Source organism: Salmo salar, chromosome 10 (assembly GCF_965601325.2).
Source record: "Salmo salar chromosome 10, fSalSal1, whole genome shotgun sequence".
NCBI lineage: Eukaryota > Metazoa > Chordata > Actinopteri > Salmoniformes > Salmonidae > Salmo > Salmo salar.
The window spans coordinates 85,514,683-85,532,488 of record NC_138300.1 but is presented as its reverse complement, the minus strand read 5'-3'; the positions used below and the strand labels follow the sequence as shown (position 1 = coordinate 85,532,488).

Genomic DNA, 17,806 nt, shown 5'->3' with positions numbered 1-17,806 from the left:
TGAGTATAAGTATGCATTACAGTAATACACTTGTGAATTTTCACAAATAATGTTATTTGATTTTAAGTAGGGGTGTGTGGCTGCCTTGCTATGCTATCTAGAAGATCATGCTGCTATAAAGGCAGGATGTTTCAAATAATCACTTCTGACAAGACAATCACATTGAATTTGAAATACTCCACATAAGTAGCTAGTTAAATGATACTAACATTAAGTAAATTATGATTAAATATAGGCTACTGTCAAAATTAATTCTGTACACTGAATATGGAACCTATTTGAACGTTCTTGTTTCAGGGGGACATAAATTACCCACAACAACTGTTTTTAATAGGAAGAATATCGCAAGCAATTCGTTAGTCAACGTTTCTGTAACTTCACTGTGCATATTTCTTTTTTTACATTTATTTTAGACACGAATCAAGAAACTTGATATAATAATTGATGTATGAGCTTTACTTAGAAGAATGTTAGTCAGTTATAGTAGCAGCTCTGAAGAGGAGACAGAACATTTACGATTAGGAGGGGATGTAACAAAAAGGAAGCAAAGTTGGCACAAAGATGACAACTCATTGAGGAAGAAGTACAAATCAGAAGAGCGCACCCCCAATGCAAGGTAACTTCCTTTCCCAAATATTGTTTCAACTGTTCTCTATCATCAGCTAGGTAGCCTATGACATCTCCCAAACGAGTATGTCTCATTGTTATAAGTTGATTTGTACCTTGATTGATATCTTTAATCACAATCACATCTCAGTAAGTGTATTTGTGCATAGGGAGGACGATGACTCCAAGTCAAGACTGCCTGTTCCTGGCAGTGTGCTGGACATGTTCACAGAGGAAGATGAGGACCCACTGACTGACGACAGCATGCAACATGGTGGACGGATTCGATCATTTAAACACGAGAGCGGAAACTGGGCCACTTACGTGTACTTTCCATGTAAATGCCTTATCTTCAGAGCTGCATACACTCGCATACACAATGTTTTTGTCTTGAAGGATTGCTTGCTGTCGGTTTTAACATCCTGCCGCTTCTTCTTATTTCCCTCCTTAGACATCCCAGAGGAAGGGTTCTTGGAGCTGCTTGATGAGATGACTGAAGTAGCAGCATCCCATAGCTTCTCCCTCACTCATACAGATGAGTTTCACCTCAGTTTATCTAAGACAGTGGTTCTGAGGCATCACTGGATCCAGCCTTTCATACAGTCCCTCAGAACAGGCTTGACACATAGCAGGAGGTCTGCTATTCTTTTCAGTACACCCAACTATTATGTTTAGTCCCTTTTGTTTATGTGGAAGTGGAGCTACTATTCTCCGTTGTTATATTTTGGTTAGAGGATGCATGTCACCAGAAGTACGCAGGCAGCAAACAAATACTATGCTAAATAGTCTGGATGAGGTAAAATGATTGTGATCTTGTTTATAGGTTCATTTGTTCGGCTGAGAAGCTGAAGGTCTACTCTAATGATGAGAGAACCAGGTACAGTAGGATCTCTTATCACGATCATTGACAGCATGAGTGAAGAAGTGCATTCTAAAGTGGTTAGACTTATGGTTTATTTTGCAGCTAGTCTTATGGTCTAGTCTTCTGCTCTCCCTGACAGGACGTTCCTGGCTATGGAAGTCTCCACAGGACAGGCTCAGCTACTAGAGCTTGTGAAAGCAGTGGATAGCACTATGGGGGAGTTCAACCTTGACACTTTTTACAAGGTCTGAACACAAAACAATTTAGCGTATTAAAAATACACTATCAATTTCCAACCCATCACTGTTCTATCTCTCTTACAATTCTTCTGACATCTCTCAAATATCTGTTAGGTGCATTGACATAGGATTTGGTCACTGCAGGAGCATGTTTCAGACACTAGTGGCACTGTTGAGCAAGGAATTGATAAACAGTATTGCATAAGATGAAGAGTGAATACTGAACTTTCACTTTTCTTCTAGAATCCTTCCTTCCATATAAGTCTGGCCTGGTGTGTTGGTGACTGCACTGAACACATTCGCAAAGAGTGTCTGCAGGAGTTGCAGGTATGACCTCTTGCTATATGTTTATTCTGTCCATGTATCTGTTTAATTTGGTAATCTCATCAATTAATGACATCTATGGCTGTTTCCTCCACCTGTGGTTTTGAGAGTACTTGATAGACGCAAACCATAGGCTAACTTCGTCTAGTTTCTGCCATGTTGATCTCATCGGCTATCTAATCCAATCAGGGGAATGAAACTCAGAGCCTAAAGCCTGGCCTGCATTCAGTACGAAAAAACGTAATGCAACATTAAATTAAACTGTGCTGTGCTGTTCTAAACGACAATTTGAAAAACGCAGAGGAGTTGGGTTGTGGGTTCAAAATACACCGCTGCCCTTTAAATACAGCTCCAATCCAGATGTGTTGGTCATTACTGAGATGTGGTTAAGAAAGAGTGTTTTGAACACTGATGTTAACCTTTCTGGTTACAACCTTTTTCGGCGAGACAGTTCTTCATTATTTGTGACAGATTATTATCATTTGACCATGTTGGTCATTTATGAACATTTGAACATCTTGGCCATGTTCTGTTATAATCTCTACCCGGCACAGCCAGAAGAGGACTGGCCACCCCTCATAGCCTGGTTCCTCTCTAGGTTTCTTCCTAGGTTTTGGCTTTTCTAGGGAGTGTTTCCTAGCCACCGTGCTTCTACACCTGCATTGCGTGCTGTTTGGGGTTTTAGGCTGTGTTTCTGTACAGCACTTTGAGATATCAGCTGATGTAAGAAGGGCTATATAAATACATTTGATTTGATCTTTCAAAGGTGGTGGAGTGGCAATCTTTACCAAGGATCATCTTCAGTGCTCGGTTGTCTCCACCAAGTTTGTCCCCAAACAATTTTGATTTGCTGGTTTTAAGCATTTAACTTTCAAATAGCTCTTTGTTGACTGTTGCTGGGTGTTATCGTCCACCATCAGCACCGGCCTGCACCCTACCTGCCCTAAGCGCTCTCCTGGCCAATTAAACTAAGTCTGAATTTGTCCTGCTAGGTGACCTAAACTGGGACATGCTTAAACCACCTGACCAAGTCCTAAAGTAATGGGACTCTGTAAATCTTTCTCAGATTATTACCAATCCCACAAGGTATGACTCCAAACACCCAGAAAAGTCTACTCTCATAATTATCCTCACAAATAATCCTGATTAGGAATCAGTCTGGTGTGTTCTGTAATGACCTTAGTGATCACTGTTTTCCAGCCTGTGTTTGGAATGGCTGCTCAGTGACACGACCTGTCCTGATTTGCTAAAAAACTTGAATGAGCAAGCCTTCCTTCATGACCTGGCCTATAAATTGGTATAGAATCAGCTTGATACCCTCTATGGAAGACACTTGGACTTTCTTTTTTGATATTTTCAGTGGTATTGTTAACAAACATGCCCCCATAAAAAAAGAGAGAATTAAAAACGGGTTCAATCCCTCGTTCGATCGTGATCTGGCAGAGTTACTCCACCTCAAGAATTCCATTTGGCGAAAGGCTCGGCACACGCATACTCAGGCTGACTGGCTCTCGTTCAGGCAAATAAGAAATAAGTGCACTCAGGCTATCTGGAAGGCCAAAGTTAGTTACTTTAAGGAGCAGTTCTCTCTCTATGGGTCTAACCCCAAGAAGTTCTGGAAAACAGCCATGCCTCCTTGCCCGTCCAACATTTCCTCATCTCCCACCCCTTCTAATGCGACTAGGCCGATGCTCCTCCCTCTTTTTCCCCCGCTACAAAGTTTCTTCTTACAGGCGGTCACTGAGTCCGAGGTGCTAAAGGAGCTCCTTAAACTTGACCCCTAAAAAACATCTGGTTCAGATGGTTTAGACCCTTTCTTCTTCAAGGTTGCTGCCCCGATCATCGCCAAGCCTATCTCTGACCTTTTTAACCTGCCTCTCCTCTCTGGGGAGGTTCCTATTGCTTGGAAGGCAGCAACAGTGTGTCCTTTATTTAAAGGGGTAGATCAAGCTGATTCTAACTGTTATAGGCAAATTTGTAACTGACTTGCCTAGTTAAATATGAAATACATCACTCATTGCTTCAAGCCACACCCACCAAACAGAGCAAACATACCTCAGCGTCTGTTTAAGAATGTTGAACGTTTTGGGGAAATGTGTCATTCAGTACAAGCTGTTATGCCACATAGTAAACACTCAATTTAACTGAATGCACCCCTTGTGTGTTCTCTCGCCCATCAGGGTCTGGTTGACTCCCATGAGGATGGACCCTTCCTCTTGAGACTGGACTGTCAAGAGCTGCGCTGTAAGGCTGGGAACAAGACCTTTTCCATTCCACTACACTGACGAAACCAGTTCTCAATTCAGTCTGTGATCAACTGTAATGTTAGGATACCTCAACAGTAAAATGTGACGATCAAAAGTATATATTTTTTTTAAATGAGTGAAAGGTTATTTGATTCAATCTAGAAAACGGCAGTGATGCGATATTTATCAAGCAACTTCCTTTGAAGATTGCGCACATCTTCGTACGTGAGGCTTGTTTTGATAAAACACGTGTTCAAGCATTACTGCTACAGTTCCTGTATGACAAGACACTGATCCTAGAACTGAGATTAAGAGTATTTCAAATTATCTTAAATCTTATTGAAATGTGACATATGAAACAGTTGTCAACTAAAGCTTTAATCTGTTCCATTAATCTTCACAGCCCTTAATCCATTCTATAAAAAGAGCTCAACTTAATGTGAACTAGTAGGATAGACCCATTAACTTTTTTTTTTATATATAAGAGATACAATAGGATGGAATAATCCAAAAATTACAATCCAGACGATAAGACGCAATGACTAGAATTGATGAGTACAGAAACCCTGGTTAAGTGTTGCATGTTCATATGGTAGATCCTGTTTGATCCATGAAAGTAGATGTGTTAAGACCGAGGGGAAGAGGTAGTTAGTTTTTGCGCTCTGCAGGCACGCTCCACAGCAGATGTGAGAAGAGACTAGGGAAGAGGAACCTATGATGAGGCTAATATTGAGTGTCACCCCTTCTTACTTTAATAAGAGCTCACACAGAAGGCTGGCTTAATGCAATGTTTAACATATTTTACTTAATCGTCACAACACACAGATCATGATAGTTCCAGCAATATAATTGTTCAAGTCCAACCATAGCGCAATGGCATAGTTACAATCAAGCTGATCAGACCACGTCTCCCTGTCCTGTAAGCAATCCAGCCTCGACAACAAGACCCTGATTTTATTCATTCATCACAGCTCAATATTGGACATACTGCTAATTCACCTAGTAAACTGTTTTTGGTTCAGCACAACAGGAAACAACCTGGTAATCTGAGTTAACTGGGAAAGACCTTTACAAATATGATCAATTAACATAGTAAAAATTTGGAAAAACAGCAATCGTCTGCTGAGGGGATAAAAATAAAATAGGATAAAACATTTTCAGTGCCGTCATCAATTTCTCTTCAGGTTCTGAGACTGTCATGTGTCCAAATGCCTATCAGTTCTCTCTTTGTACTATCCCCGTTCTTCATCTTTGAATTTGTCACTTAAGACAGCAAGCCGAGGGGCAGAAGTTAGTTAAGGTCGCTCAAGGGCCAAAGAGCACAGTCTTGATGTAGGCTACTGTGGTAAAGTTGAGCAACATGGCCACATGCTCGTTACCCTCCAGTTCAAGCATATGGACAGGCTGAGTCTGGTGGCCTATCCAACGCTTGCACTGGGTAGCACTCAGCAGGTTGACTGTCCCATCCCCATCTCCGAGAATCAGTGTGGGGTCTGAATCAGAAAAGTTGGTGTAGAGAAAACCCTCCGCTGTGGGCACTCCGCTGCCATAAAGACAGTGTATGGCCACCCCAGGGGGCTCCAGTGCACTGACCAGTGATTCAGTGTCTTGACGCATCTCCCAGCCATCTTCAAAGTCGATATCCTTGAAGAAGCGTTGGTAGTCCTTCACTGTGTAGTTGGTGGTGGGTGTTTGGATTAGCACCTTGTCAGCAGGCCAGGAATGTGCGTATGGGAACAGCCATGTGGTTGAGACTGCAGAGCGCTGCTGTGAGCGGATCTTTAGTGAACTGATGACTGGGATACGGTTATTATCACCTGCAAGGAAAGAGACATAAACCAATGCAATAGTGTAGATATAAAATACATAGTTGCTAAACATTACAAATAGTATGCAGCCCACGGTAACTTTACTATTGTGGTTCTGACACCTATTTAATTCATGCAGAAAAGCATATGCAAACACTAACCAGTAGCAACAACTCTCAGGGTTTTAGCCACACCAGCCCAAGGTGCACCCAGGGACACAAAGGCCTTGATGTAGCGATCCTTCCAGGCCTGGGGCTGATGGTTCAGGAAATACAGGGTGTACATGTTCCCCATGCTGTGGGCCACCAGGACAACCGGACCCCTAGCCTTCACGGCCATCTCCTCAATCATATGTTGCAGTCTCAAAAAGTAGGCTTTGTTCTCATCTGTTAAAAACGGGGGGAAACATTCATGAGACTGATCATTCCAAACTACTGAGATTAAATATTGTTATAATAATATATACAGAACAAAAATATAAAACGCAGCATGTAAAGTGTTGGTTCCATGTTTCATGAGCTGAAATAAAAGATCACAGAAATGTTCCATAAGCACAAAAAGCTTATTTCTCTCATTTGTGCACAAATTAGTTTACATCCCTGTTAGTGAGCATTTATCCTTTGCCAAAATAATCCATCCACCTGACAGGTGTGGCATAACAAGAAACTGATTAAACAGCATGATCATTACACAGGTGCACCTTCTGCTGGGGACAATAAAAGGCCACTAAAATCTCAAGTTTTGAGGGAGTGTGCAATTGGCATGATGACTGCAGGAATGTCCACCAGAGCTGTTGCCAGAGAATTTAATGTTAATTTCTCTACCATAAGTCACCTCCAACGTTATTTTAGAGAATTTTGCAATATGTCCAACCGGCCACACAACCGCAGACCACGTGTAACCAAGCCAGCCCAGGACCTCCACATCTGGCTTCTTTACCTGTCTCTACACTGCATTTCTGATCAATTTGATGTTATTTTATTGGACAAAAAAAATGATTTTCTTTAAAAAAACAACAATGACATTTCTAAGTGACCCCAAACTTTTGAACGGTAGAGTGTGTAAAATATATTTTTTATTCCTACAGGGGTCCTAAAATTCAAAATCAAATAGCTAAATGATCCTTGGTATGACCATCTTAAAACAATTCCATATGTTAGTTTAGTAGAAACCCAGCCACGGGCCCTTAGACTCCATTCTAGGGCATGGGTATTTAACTCTTACAACTCTTACTTCTTAGGGATAGGCGTCCCGTCAACGGGACAGTTGTAAATCATGCAGCGCCTTGTCACAATCGCAGATTTTAGAGAAACAACAAATGTCGGTACAGATAAGTGTCATATCAGCTGAAAGCTTAAATTTTTGTTAATATAACCGCACTGTCCAATTTAAAGTAACTAATACTGCGAAAAAATACCATGTTATTGTTTGAGGAGAGCTCCTAACAACAAAACACTTTTCACCGCGATAGGTTTGATAAATTCACCTCTGAAGGTGAAATGTGTACTTACATTCTGAAATCTTGCTCTGATTTTTCATCCAAAGGGTCCCAGAGATAACATGAAGTGTTGTTTTGTTAGATAAAATCCTTTTTCATATCCTAAAAAGGTCCATATAGCATGCACGATCGACTTTGTATTTCCACTCGTTCAATTTGCAAAGAAAGGAATCTGTGAAAATCTAACCCTAAACGTTGTTTCAACCAGTCAAATCATGTTCATATTTATTCCTCAGAGATCCTAGAATGTTACCAGACTTCACTATATCATTAGGGGTGTAGTATATCCTATAGGACACCAAATTTGGTCAGAGAGCGACGCCTTCATGGCACGCCGATGACGCAGGCGGTCTTCATTTGATCGACTGTCAAATTGGCACCAATCGGGGTCCAACAAAGCTAGCTAGATAGCCAATGAGCTGGGCTTTACGGGAGTATCTGGAAACCATGTGTCTGTCGCAAAATGTAGCTGCTAACCTTGTGCGACAGCAAGCCTTTTCCTTTTGGACAAAAATTAAGAATATGGAGTTGTGAATTTGTGAAAACTGGGTGTTTTGCAAATGTTGAACTTATAATATGGCTACTAATACTGGAAAGCTAAATCAAAGTCCAAGTATTTGATGATATTCTTGCAGAAAAATGTAATGTGAATGTAAATGTCTCCTTCACAATTTGCCCAAATGTACCTGGGTGACTTCACACTAAATGTCATGTAGTTTGCTTATACTTCAAGTTATCCGTCGGAAACTTTTCACATTCACTGCTGCCATCTTGTGGATACCATCGGAATTACAACCAGAGTGATGTCTAGATGTGGGACCTTTCTGTTGCATTTCAAAGATGGTGGTAAAAAAAAAGGTTGTTTCTTTCTTTGTATTTTCTTCTACCAGATCTATTGTTATATTCTCCTACATTCAATTCACATTTCCACAAACTTCAAAGTGTTTCCTTTCAAATGGTACCAAGAATATGCATATCCTTGCTTCAGGGCCTGAGCTACAGGCAGTTAGATTTGGGTATGTCATTTTAGGCGAAAATTGAAAAAATGGGGCTATCCCTATACCCTACAAGATCCAGAGCCTGCTGCTTCTCTGTTCTACCTGATAATTAATTGCACCCACCTGTTGTCCCAGGTCTAAATGAGTCTCTGATTAGAGGGGACCAATGGAAGAAGAAAAAAAGCAGTGGGACTGGCTTCGAGATCCAGAGTTGAGTTTGAGAGTTCTAGGGGGTGTCAATAACATTGCTAGCTCCTTGCAAGGACATACAATCCATCCAAAGACCAAACTCTGTTCATCAGACCACAAATGTTTATTTGACAGACATGCATCTACATTAAAATGTGTGTGTGTAAGAGAATGAAAAGAGACTGATTTACTTGGAGCTTTACGCCAGTCATACGGAGCTCCTCGAACATCGTCATCTCTGGTGTATCCCCACTCCACCAGTGCCTGCACTATGGTGAAGAAATACATACCTGCAACAAAAACAATAGTAGCTTAGTTAAACCCAGACACAAGCAAAGACCTACATACTCGCACACTATTAGGGAGACTGTTGAATAGATACTTTTGGCACGCTAGGGTGATGGGTCCACTCACCAACATCGCCCTTGCTAGGGTCAAGGTATTCCAGAGGGAAGGTCTGTCCAAAGCCAGGCACTCTGACATCTACCCCCGGAGGTGCTTCTGTCTGCCTTGTTGTACGGTTATAAATCAGTCTAATGCAGACAGACATCCCAGAATATTAGAAAAGTTCAAGATAGACTCGGCGATATGATGTGGATGCAGAAAAACAGCATAGTGGGTCAATTTCCAAAACTACTAAGAGCGTTGACGCGCAAGGCTCAACTTCTCTGCTGTTTTTGGTCCCGTGGCTAGCGTGCTGTAATAGCATGAAGCAAACCCTTGCACAGGCACAGATAGTGTGAGAGCAAAGTGTTGCATCTCGCTCATCTCAATATCTGCAGTGTTGCTCATGGCAGTCATTTAGCTGAGTCTACCTTTAATTACAATGATATTACAGTTTACAATATAAGTATTGTGAAGATGATATGGGATAGAATTGGAAACTTTCACTTCTTCCCTTAATTCATTAGTTGTTCCTGGAATAAAGCCACGGCACAATGACATGTAGTTACTTGGTTAGCGACCCATCTGAATGATTTTTCAGTAGAATTTCTGCATTTCAAGAGGAACTAATCCTAATTGGGGAGAAAAGACCCAACTGGTTGTAAACTATGGCTTCACTATTAAATGAACTATACGCTCCGAGAGACCAACTAATTGTTGAAAACATATTGATTACAAAGGGGATTCAAAGGTCAGTTTATTCAATGGTCAGAAGATAACCTATTCAACCTTGGCTACAGAAAAACAGATCTTTCTCTAGAAAAACAGATCCCTCTCTCTCATGCCTACCCAGCCAGCTACATAATAGTATTACAATTATTTTATTATTAATATCAAGTTGCCAGTAGCTTTATACAGAGCTCATATTAAATCAGATACCCCCAACCCCTCCTTGCACCAATCACCCTATTTTCCACCTCACGCAACACTAAGCACTAACCTTATGTTGTCGATCCAGCAGTCAATGGCCACCGGCACCAGCAGTTCCAGGTTGAGCCATAATGTGAAGTAGACGTCAGTCTTTTTGTAGCAGATGTAGTGAACCACACTGGGCTTGTCCAGCTTGGCCTCCAGCTGGTTCCCCAGGTCCCCAGGAACTGTGGGACAAGACAATATGACAAGGATGGCCAATCAAAGACTGGATGGCCAATCAAAAACATTATCAATTTAGAGTGTGATAAAGGTGATCAGTTACTATTTATTAGCCCAATGTACTAGAAAAACCACTGAGTGTACCCCCCCATCTTTTCCTACCAGCCCCCCTCATTAAACCCCATTTCTGGAACTATTTGAAACAAACTCATGGTTGGTGGGGGGGGAATGTAGAGATTAGTGGTCAATCACTGAAAACCTGCCAGATTTAAATTTCAACATGTGAGTCTGTGATTACATACAACCCTTTGTGACCCTGAGTCAACCACAAGTTAAAAGCTGAACCCAGAAAGGAAACCCTAGGGCAGCATTTCCCAAACTCAGTCCTTGGGACCCCAAGAGGTCCACTTTTGGTTTATGCCCCATTACTACACAGCTGATTAAAATAATCAAAGCTTGATGATTTGTATCAGCAGTGCTAGGGCAAAAACCGAGACGTGCACAGATTTTGAGAAACACTGACATAGGGCAAACTTTACTGACTGCTATCACATGCATGTAGACTTACAAATACTGCTAGGGTACCGTTAAATGTTGTAACTTGCCATACTCTAGATAAGGCAGTGAGACAACCTTTGTTGAAACATACAAATCATACTACTAATTTATAGGCTGCTATAATTATTTTCATGATTAACTGTATAACTGAATATAATTAAAAATGTGATAGAAAATGATCAGTCCTGTTCTCAATGACAGAAAACAGAATTACTACAATGTGGTTATATTTCTGTTACATAGTAACAGCAGCTAGATAAACCGGTCGCTAGATACATGAGAAACAAAATGTCCAAGTCAAATTAATTTCCATTTGAAACAATTGGAGACAGATGCTACATTGTAAAGTTGGAGACAACAATGTAGCCTTATTAAGCATGCATCGACCAACAACAGTTTAGTTGATTTGTATATTAGCTAATTTTTTTACCCCCTTTATGTAAAGAAAGAATACACGGTTCAACTCGGGAACATCTAAAAAAAATAATAATAAAAGATTGAGAAACATGACGCATGAGTTTCTTTTTTTTTTGGACGCACGAGTTTATCCTAACTAGCCTTGTTAGCTGTCTGACAATCTGTTTCACAATAATGAACAGATGAAAATAGAAGAGCTAGCTAGCTAACGTTATACATCAAGGATAAACAATGACCACTTACTTAGGACTACTGGAGGTTTTTCCGATCGACATGTATTCCCCGGGAGACATTTCTCAAATGTTCTGCCTTTGATGTATGGTACCAAAATCAACAACAAACACAGCTGGAAGAGCGCTGGTCTAGTCAACCCACGGGGTACCATTTCTCCCATTCACTCATAACACTAGTTCCCCACCCTGGAAAAGTTGGCTTGAGATTCGCTATTCGCCAGACATTCGGACCTCCAAACTTCAATAGCTGGCGAACGATTTGAGCTACACCTCAGATTGGTCTCTTTTGTGAAGTACAAAGGGTGTATAACATTGCACAGGTCTTATTTTACCGATTCTGACCTGGGTGTCATAATCACATGGCAATGGTGTAGGCAGCCTGGCACCCCCGTCAATGCAACTAGTTAGGGATCTTCAACAAAGTGCATGATCACAATATTCACGTTTCAAGAGCTCTTACACCAAGTGACTTAGCAACCTAATTTCTTCTTCTTCTATGATATAATAATGTTTGCAACAATTGAATGTGCATTATGCCACCTACTGTGCTAGTGGATAATAAGGATCCCAAAAAGGAAATAATGTGGATGCATTTAAAAAAAAATATTAAACAAACTATTAAACTATTTTTTTACTAAACAAAATCAAACTGCTTTTCTGTAACAAAAAACAACAAATTATAATCAGGTCCCTTCACAGGCTCAGAAGACTCCTGTGAGGGCAGGACATTTCCAAGCTACAATAGTCCTTGCAGTGCTTCTGCCGTGAAGTCTTGGAGTCCCCAAAACTTCTCGGCTGCAGATATAATGATGTCCAGCTTCTTGGACACTGCTGTACAATTAATCACTGTGGCCAGAAATGCATCCACCTCCATATCTTCTTCAACACTGTGGCCTCTTGCCCCTTCGACTCTCTTCATCGCCTCCACATAGTAGATCTGCTGTACAGCCCTGCTCCTTGACACCTCAACCTCTTTCACCCTAACAGGTTAACTCAAGGAACTCTGGAGTAAGATCCCCACCGCATTTGCAACATTTTCCATTCAAATACCATATTTCTCCCATCTCCAAACATTTGACACATGACCATATATTTTACAATTCCCACACTGTAGTGGTTTGGACACAAATACTCTCACAGCATACCTCACATGGCCAAGCTTCATATGTTCACATGTAGAATCTCCCTTAACAACAATATTAGCTTTTCTCCATCCTTCCATTTACCATACAGGTCAGGTGACGTGTACTGACCACTTTCTGAATAAGGTACTCGTCATCTACATTATATCTAACGAGACTCCAGCTATAACTCCTTTGGCAGGCGCCCTGCTCCGAAGATCAACACAGGTTACTTCTGATGTGTGCAATTTGGCCAGATCCAGTGCACGCTTCTTCTATTCTTCATCAACACAATTAACCAAAACAAGGCTTCTTCTAGTCACCTTGATTGAATCCACCTTTCCCACTGCTTTCTTCACAGCCCTTGATAGTAAAACTGGATTTCCCAATTTACCTCCTTGTCCAAAAAACGAGGTCCAATAACAAATGCATTATTGGACCAGTCTGTCATAGGTACCTCTCGTCCACCTCCTGGAAACCCATTTTCTCTGTCCACCAACCTCATTTCAGCTGTCCATTATCCCTCATACAGAGAGGCATGTTGCATACCCTTCAGTTTTCTCATCAAATTATTCCTACATTAAAAAAAAAAATATATATATATATATATATATATATATATATATATATATCAATTACATTTCAACAGCTCCTTGATCACATGACCTAGACACCTCATACCAACTGTTCAGTGGGTAGGGACACCCTCTTTGGTTTTCTGATTTTAATTTACATTTTCCTTTACCTTAATTTATTAATTACATGTTTTACTTAGAATTTCAATAGCTACTTCATCACATGACCTAGGCACCTTAAACCAAGTTTGTATTGTTCACAGGCTACGGAAACACATTGTACACCCTTTCGTTGTCCTATAAAGCGCTTACAAGATTTTATATAAATATAAACAAATTGAGAATTTCCGTAGCTTTTCAACCATGTGATTTACCAATCTAATTTCAACTGTCCATTATTCCTTATACAGAGAGACATGTTGCACACCCTTTAGTTTTCTCATAAAATGATTCCTATTCTTTTTTTTATATTTATTTTTTGTCAACCACTTTTTGCCAATCCCCTCTGACATCAAAATGTCCGACTCTGGATATATTTCCTCAAGAAACCAACACTCGACTCTGACGTCAAAAACTACAGGCCGGTATCCCTTCTTTCTTTTCTTTCCAAAACATTTGACCGTGCTGTCTGTGACCAACTCTCTCGCTATCTCTCTCAGAACGATCTTCTTGACCCTAACCAGTCACGCTTGAAGATGGGTCACTCAACCGAGACTGTTGTTCTTTGTGTCACGGAGACTCTCTGCACTGCCATAGCTGACTTTCTCTCCTCTGTTCTCATCATCCTAAATCTGTCCGCTGCCTCTGACACCGTGAACCATCAGATCCTCCTCTCCACCCTCTTAGGGCTGGGCTCCTCAGGCTCTGGGCTGGGCGCCTCAGGCTCTGGTCACTCTTGAATTTCATCCTACCCTGCAGGGCAGTCCTACCAGGTGACGTGGAGAGGATCTGTGTCTGCACCAACTACTCTCACTACTGGTGTCCCCCAGGGCTCGGTTCTGACCCTATCCTCTTCTCTCAATCAGCTCTGTCATATCCACACATGGTCTCTCCTAACATTGCTATGTGGATGACACTCAACTACTTTTCTCCTTCCCCCCTTCTGACATCCAGGTGGCAACACACATCTCTGCATGCCTGGCTGATATCTCAGCTTGGATGTCGGCCCAACACCTCAAGCTCAACCTTAACAAGATGGAGCTGCTGTTCCTCCCGGGTAAGGCCTGCCAGCTCTCCATCACAGTTGACAAATCCATGGTGTCCCCCTGCCAGAGTGCAAAGAACCTTGGCGTGACCGTGGACAACAACCTGGCGTTCTATGCAAACGCCAAAGCAGTGACTCGCTCCTGCAAGTTCATGCTCTACAACATCCGTAGAGTACGACCCTACCTCATACAGGAAGCAGCGCAGGTCCTAATCCAAGCACTTGTCATCTCCCGTCTGGACTACTGCAACTCGCTGTTGGCTGGGCTCCCTGCTTGTGCCATCAAACCCCTGCAATTTATCCAGAAGGCCGCATCCTGCCTGGTATTCAGCCTTACCAAATTCTCCCATGTCACCCCGCTCATCCGGAACTCTCTTCTCTGTCCTGGCACCCCAATGGTAGTACCAGCATTCCCCTTAATCTAGGACAGCAGAGTCCCTGCCCATCTTCCAAAAAAAACATCTGAAACCCTACCTCTTCAAAAATGATCTTAAATAATCCCCCCTCCCCGCACCCCCTCCTTTCGTGATCTAGCACTTGCAGTTGCCCCCCCCCCCCCCCCCTCCCCCTCGTAACACTCACACTTTATCAAAACAGTCATCCTTCAATAACTGTTTTGATAAATCAGGATGTTCATTGGCATCAAAAAAGATGGGTCTATTCCCGCCAGTTAAATCATGGGACACATTTATCATCACATTAGAAACTTTGAAAAGAAAGACAAATATACCACTAGAAACTGGATTTAAATATTCAATTTAATTTAACAAAACATTTGACCAGCTATGACAAATTACATAATTGAAGCAACACACTGAACTCATCACAACACAAGAACTGAATGACAAATGAGAGTGAATTATTGTTGTACACTCTTAGGAAAACATGTACTAAGTAGAACATATAGTCTACTTCTGCATGTCCCTACAGGGGAACCACATTTGGTGCTAGGTAGAAACCTTGCAGACAGTTCTACCTAGAATGAGAAATGTACAACAATATACAACAATAAAATCACTGTGTGTGTGTGAGAGAGAGAGACAGAGAGACAGAGAGACAGAGAGATAGAGGATGATCAGAGGGAGCATGCCTAAGATCACACAGTATACCAGATAGGACAGACTGACCATATCCCCCGACACATAAGCTATTGCAACATAGACACTGGGGACAGAGACAGGGGGATTGGGCAACACTGTGGCCCCTTCCAAAATTACTCCCGGACAGTGCAAATCAGGCATGATAAGCAACACCCATCTTTGCCAAAGCACAGCCCCCACACCACTCAAGGGAAATCAACAGACTACTAACTTACTACCATGAGGCAAGGTTGAGTATAACCGAGGACGATCTCCCACACCCCACTACCCCTAGGGGGCGCAAAACAGGACAGGAAGATTACGTCAGTGACTCAACCCACCCGAGGTAGTCGAGTATAGTGAACAAAGCCTGGCATAATCTGATGCGCCCTCATAGGAACGGCATGGGAGAGCGCCAGCAGGCCAGTGACTCAGCCTCCGTAATAGGGTCAGAGAATCCTAGGAGAGAGTGGGGAGCCGGCCAGGCAGAGACAGAAAGGGTGGTTCCTCTTGCAAGTGCCATGTCATTCACCTTTGCACCCCTGAGCCACTCAATCATAGGACCTACTGAAGAGATAAATCTTCGGTCAAGACTTAAAGGTTGAGACCGAGTCTGCTTCTCTCACATGGATCGGCACACCATTCCATAAAATAGGAGCTCTATAGGAGAAAGCCCTGCCTCCAGCTGTTTCCTTTGAAATTATAGGGACAAAAAGGAGGCCTGCGTCTTGTAATCATAGTGTACGTGTAGATACATTATGTACAGTAGGACCAAATCAAAGCGATAAGAAGGAGAAAGTCCATGCAATGCTTTGTAGGTAAACAGTAAAACCTTGAAATCAGCCCTAGCCTTAACAGAAGGCCAGTGTAGCGAGGCTAGCACTGGAGTAATATGCTCAAAACCTCTAACAAGAAGTGTGAGACTGGGGTCTGAGCGGATGGTAGCACACAGTGCCTTTCAAAGGTTCCCCTTAACTTATCCCACATTGTTGCGTTACAGCCTGAATTCAAAATGGATTAAATCTATATTTTTTCTCACCCATCTACACATAATACCCCATAATGACAAACTGAAAACATGTTTTTAGAATTGTTTGCAAATGTATTGAAAACAGAAATATCTCATTTCCAAACAGTACCAGTCAAAATGTTTGGTTTTTCTTTATTTGTACTATTTTCTACATTGTAGAATAATAGTGAGGACATCAAAACTATGAAATAACACATATGGAATCATGTGTAACCAAAAAAGTGTAAAACAAATAAAAATATAGCCACCCTTTGCCTTGATGACAGCTTTACACACTCTTGGTATTCTCTCAACCAGCTTCATGAGCTAGTCACCTGGAATGCATTTCAGTTAACAGGTGTGCCTTATTAAAAGTTAATTTGTTCTTCTTAATGCGTTTGAGCCTATCAGTTGTGTTGTGACAAGGTTCGCAAGCTATTGAAGTTTGAAGGTCCAGATGTCTGACGAATATCGAATCTCAAACCAACTTTACCATGGTCAGTGATGTTACCCCTGATGAGGAAATTGAGACATTTATCTCCACAAAGAAATCCCTTTGCTGGCACGTTTCACAGCATGAAAACATAACTGGTCAAAACAACGCTCCGCAGGGATGCAACAGATAATAATCATCAAACAAAAAGAAAATCCCTCAGATCAAGTTTAGAGTAGTGATGTGTGAAGTGTCGAAATTCGATCGGAGTGGCCGACAAACAGCAGTAGTCTGAAATAACTTTAATTCAGAAAACATTTAATCTCAAAACAATCAAGAAGTAAACCCCAATAGTATATAACCATAACACTATTTGATACACTAATATATATTTGTTTTATTCTACCCCCTGGACACCCAATCAAAATCAGTTGACATTGTGCCCTCAGAATAACATAAACAGCAGGATAGAACTGGGCAAATGTTGAAGTGCTACAACAGTTCATTCACCCATAATAAATGAGTGATATATGGTATAATTGTGATAATCTCAACATGGCACATTTCATACTGTATTGTGAATTAAATGTTACGCATGTAATAGATCCACATTTTCAAATTAAGACAATTGTGTCTTTGTTACTTTGTAAAATAGTTTGTATGCTGCGAATGCATTGCCTCTCTGAGGACACGCTTTTTCTTATCTAATCTAAAACTTCAATGACCCAGCAAAGGCTGATCAGGTCCGTGTTAAAACAAAAAACAAAACCGTTTGTGTTGTTTGATTTCAGATTCAAATCAAATAAAGGAGGATAGGATCTAATAAGAAATATAAATTGGCCAAAAGGTACGCAGACCATGTTAACAAAAC

The 17,806-nt window shown here is 41.4% G+C and overlaps 2 protein-coding genes across 2 annotated transcripts; one reads left to right on the top strand and one right to left on the bottom strand.

Annotated features, from left to right (window-relative positions):
* Positions 1–24: 24 nt before the first annotated feature.
* On the top strand, positions 25–4,395 carry usb1 (U6 snRNA biogenesis 1). Its single transcript, XM_014124388.3, has 7 exons — positions 25–616; positions 777–943; positions 1,058–1,241; positions 1,430–1,483; positions 1,608–1,713; positions 1,951–2,034; positions 4,212–4,395. Exons 1-7 carry the CDS (start codon positions 468–470, stop codon positions 4,314–4,316), a joined length of 849 nt encoding a protein of 282 aa, XP_013979863.1. The 5' UTR covers positions 25–467; the 3' UTR covers positions 4,317–4,395.
* A 661-nt stretch (positions 4,396–5,056) lies between these two features.
* On the bottom strand, positions 5,057–11,896 carry pla2g15 (phospholipase A2, group XV). The gene is given in 6 exon segments (NM_001139846.1): positions 5,057–6,094; positions 6,247–6,471; positions 8,962–9,060; positions 9,185–9,303; positions 10,155–10,311; positions 11,525–11,896. Coding segments are annotated over 6 exon segments (1,263 nt in total). The 5' UTR covers positions 11,676–11,896; the 3' UTR covers positions 5,057–5,582.
* Positions 11,897–17,806: the final 5,910 nt, after the last annotated feature.

Bases quoted from the DNA above. Each gene is read 5' to 3' on its own strand.
- usb1 (XM_014124388.3), top strand. From the start codon at position 468: ATGTTAGTCAGTTATAGTAGCAGCTCTGAAGAGGAGACAGAACATTTA. The intron at 1,242-1,429 runs GTCTGCTATTCT...TCTTGTTTATAG, and splicing joins GGCTTGACACATAGCAGGAG to GTTCATTTGTTCGGCTGAGA. The intron at 1,714-1,950 runs GTCTGAACACAA...CTTTTCTTCTAG, and splicing joins ACCTTGACACTTTTTACAAG to AATCCTTCCTTCCATATAAG.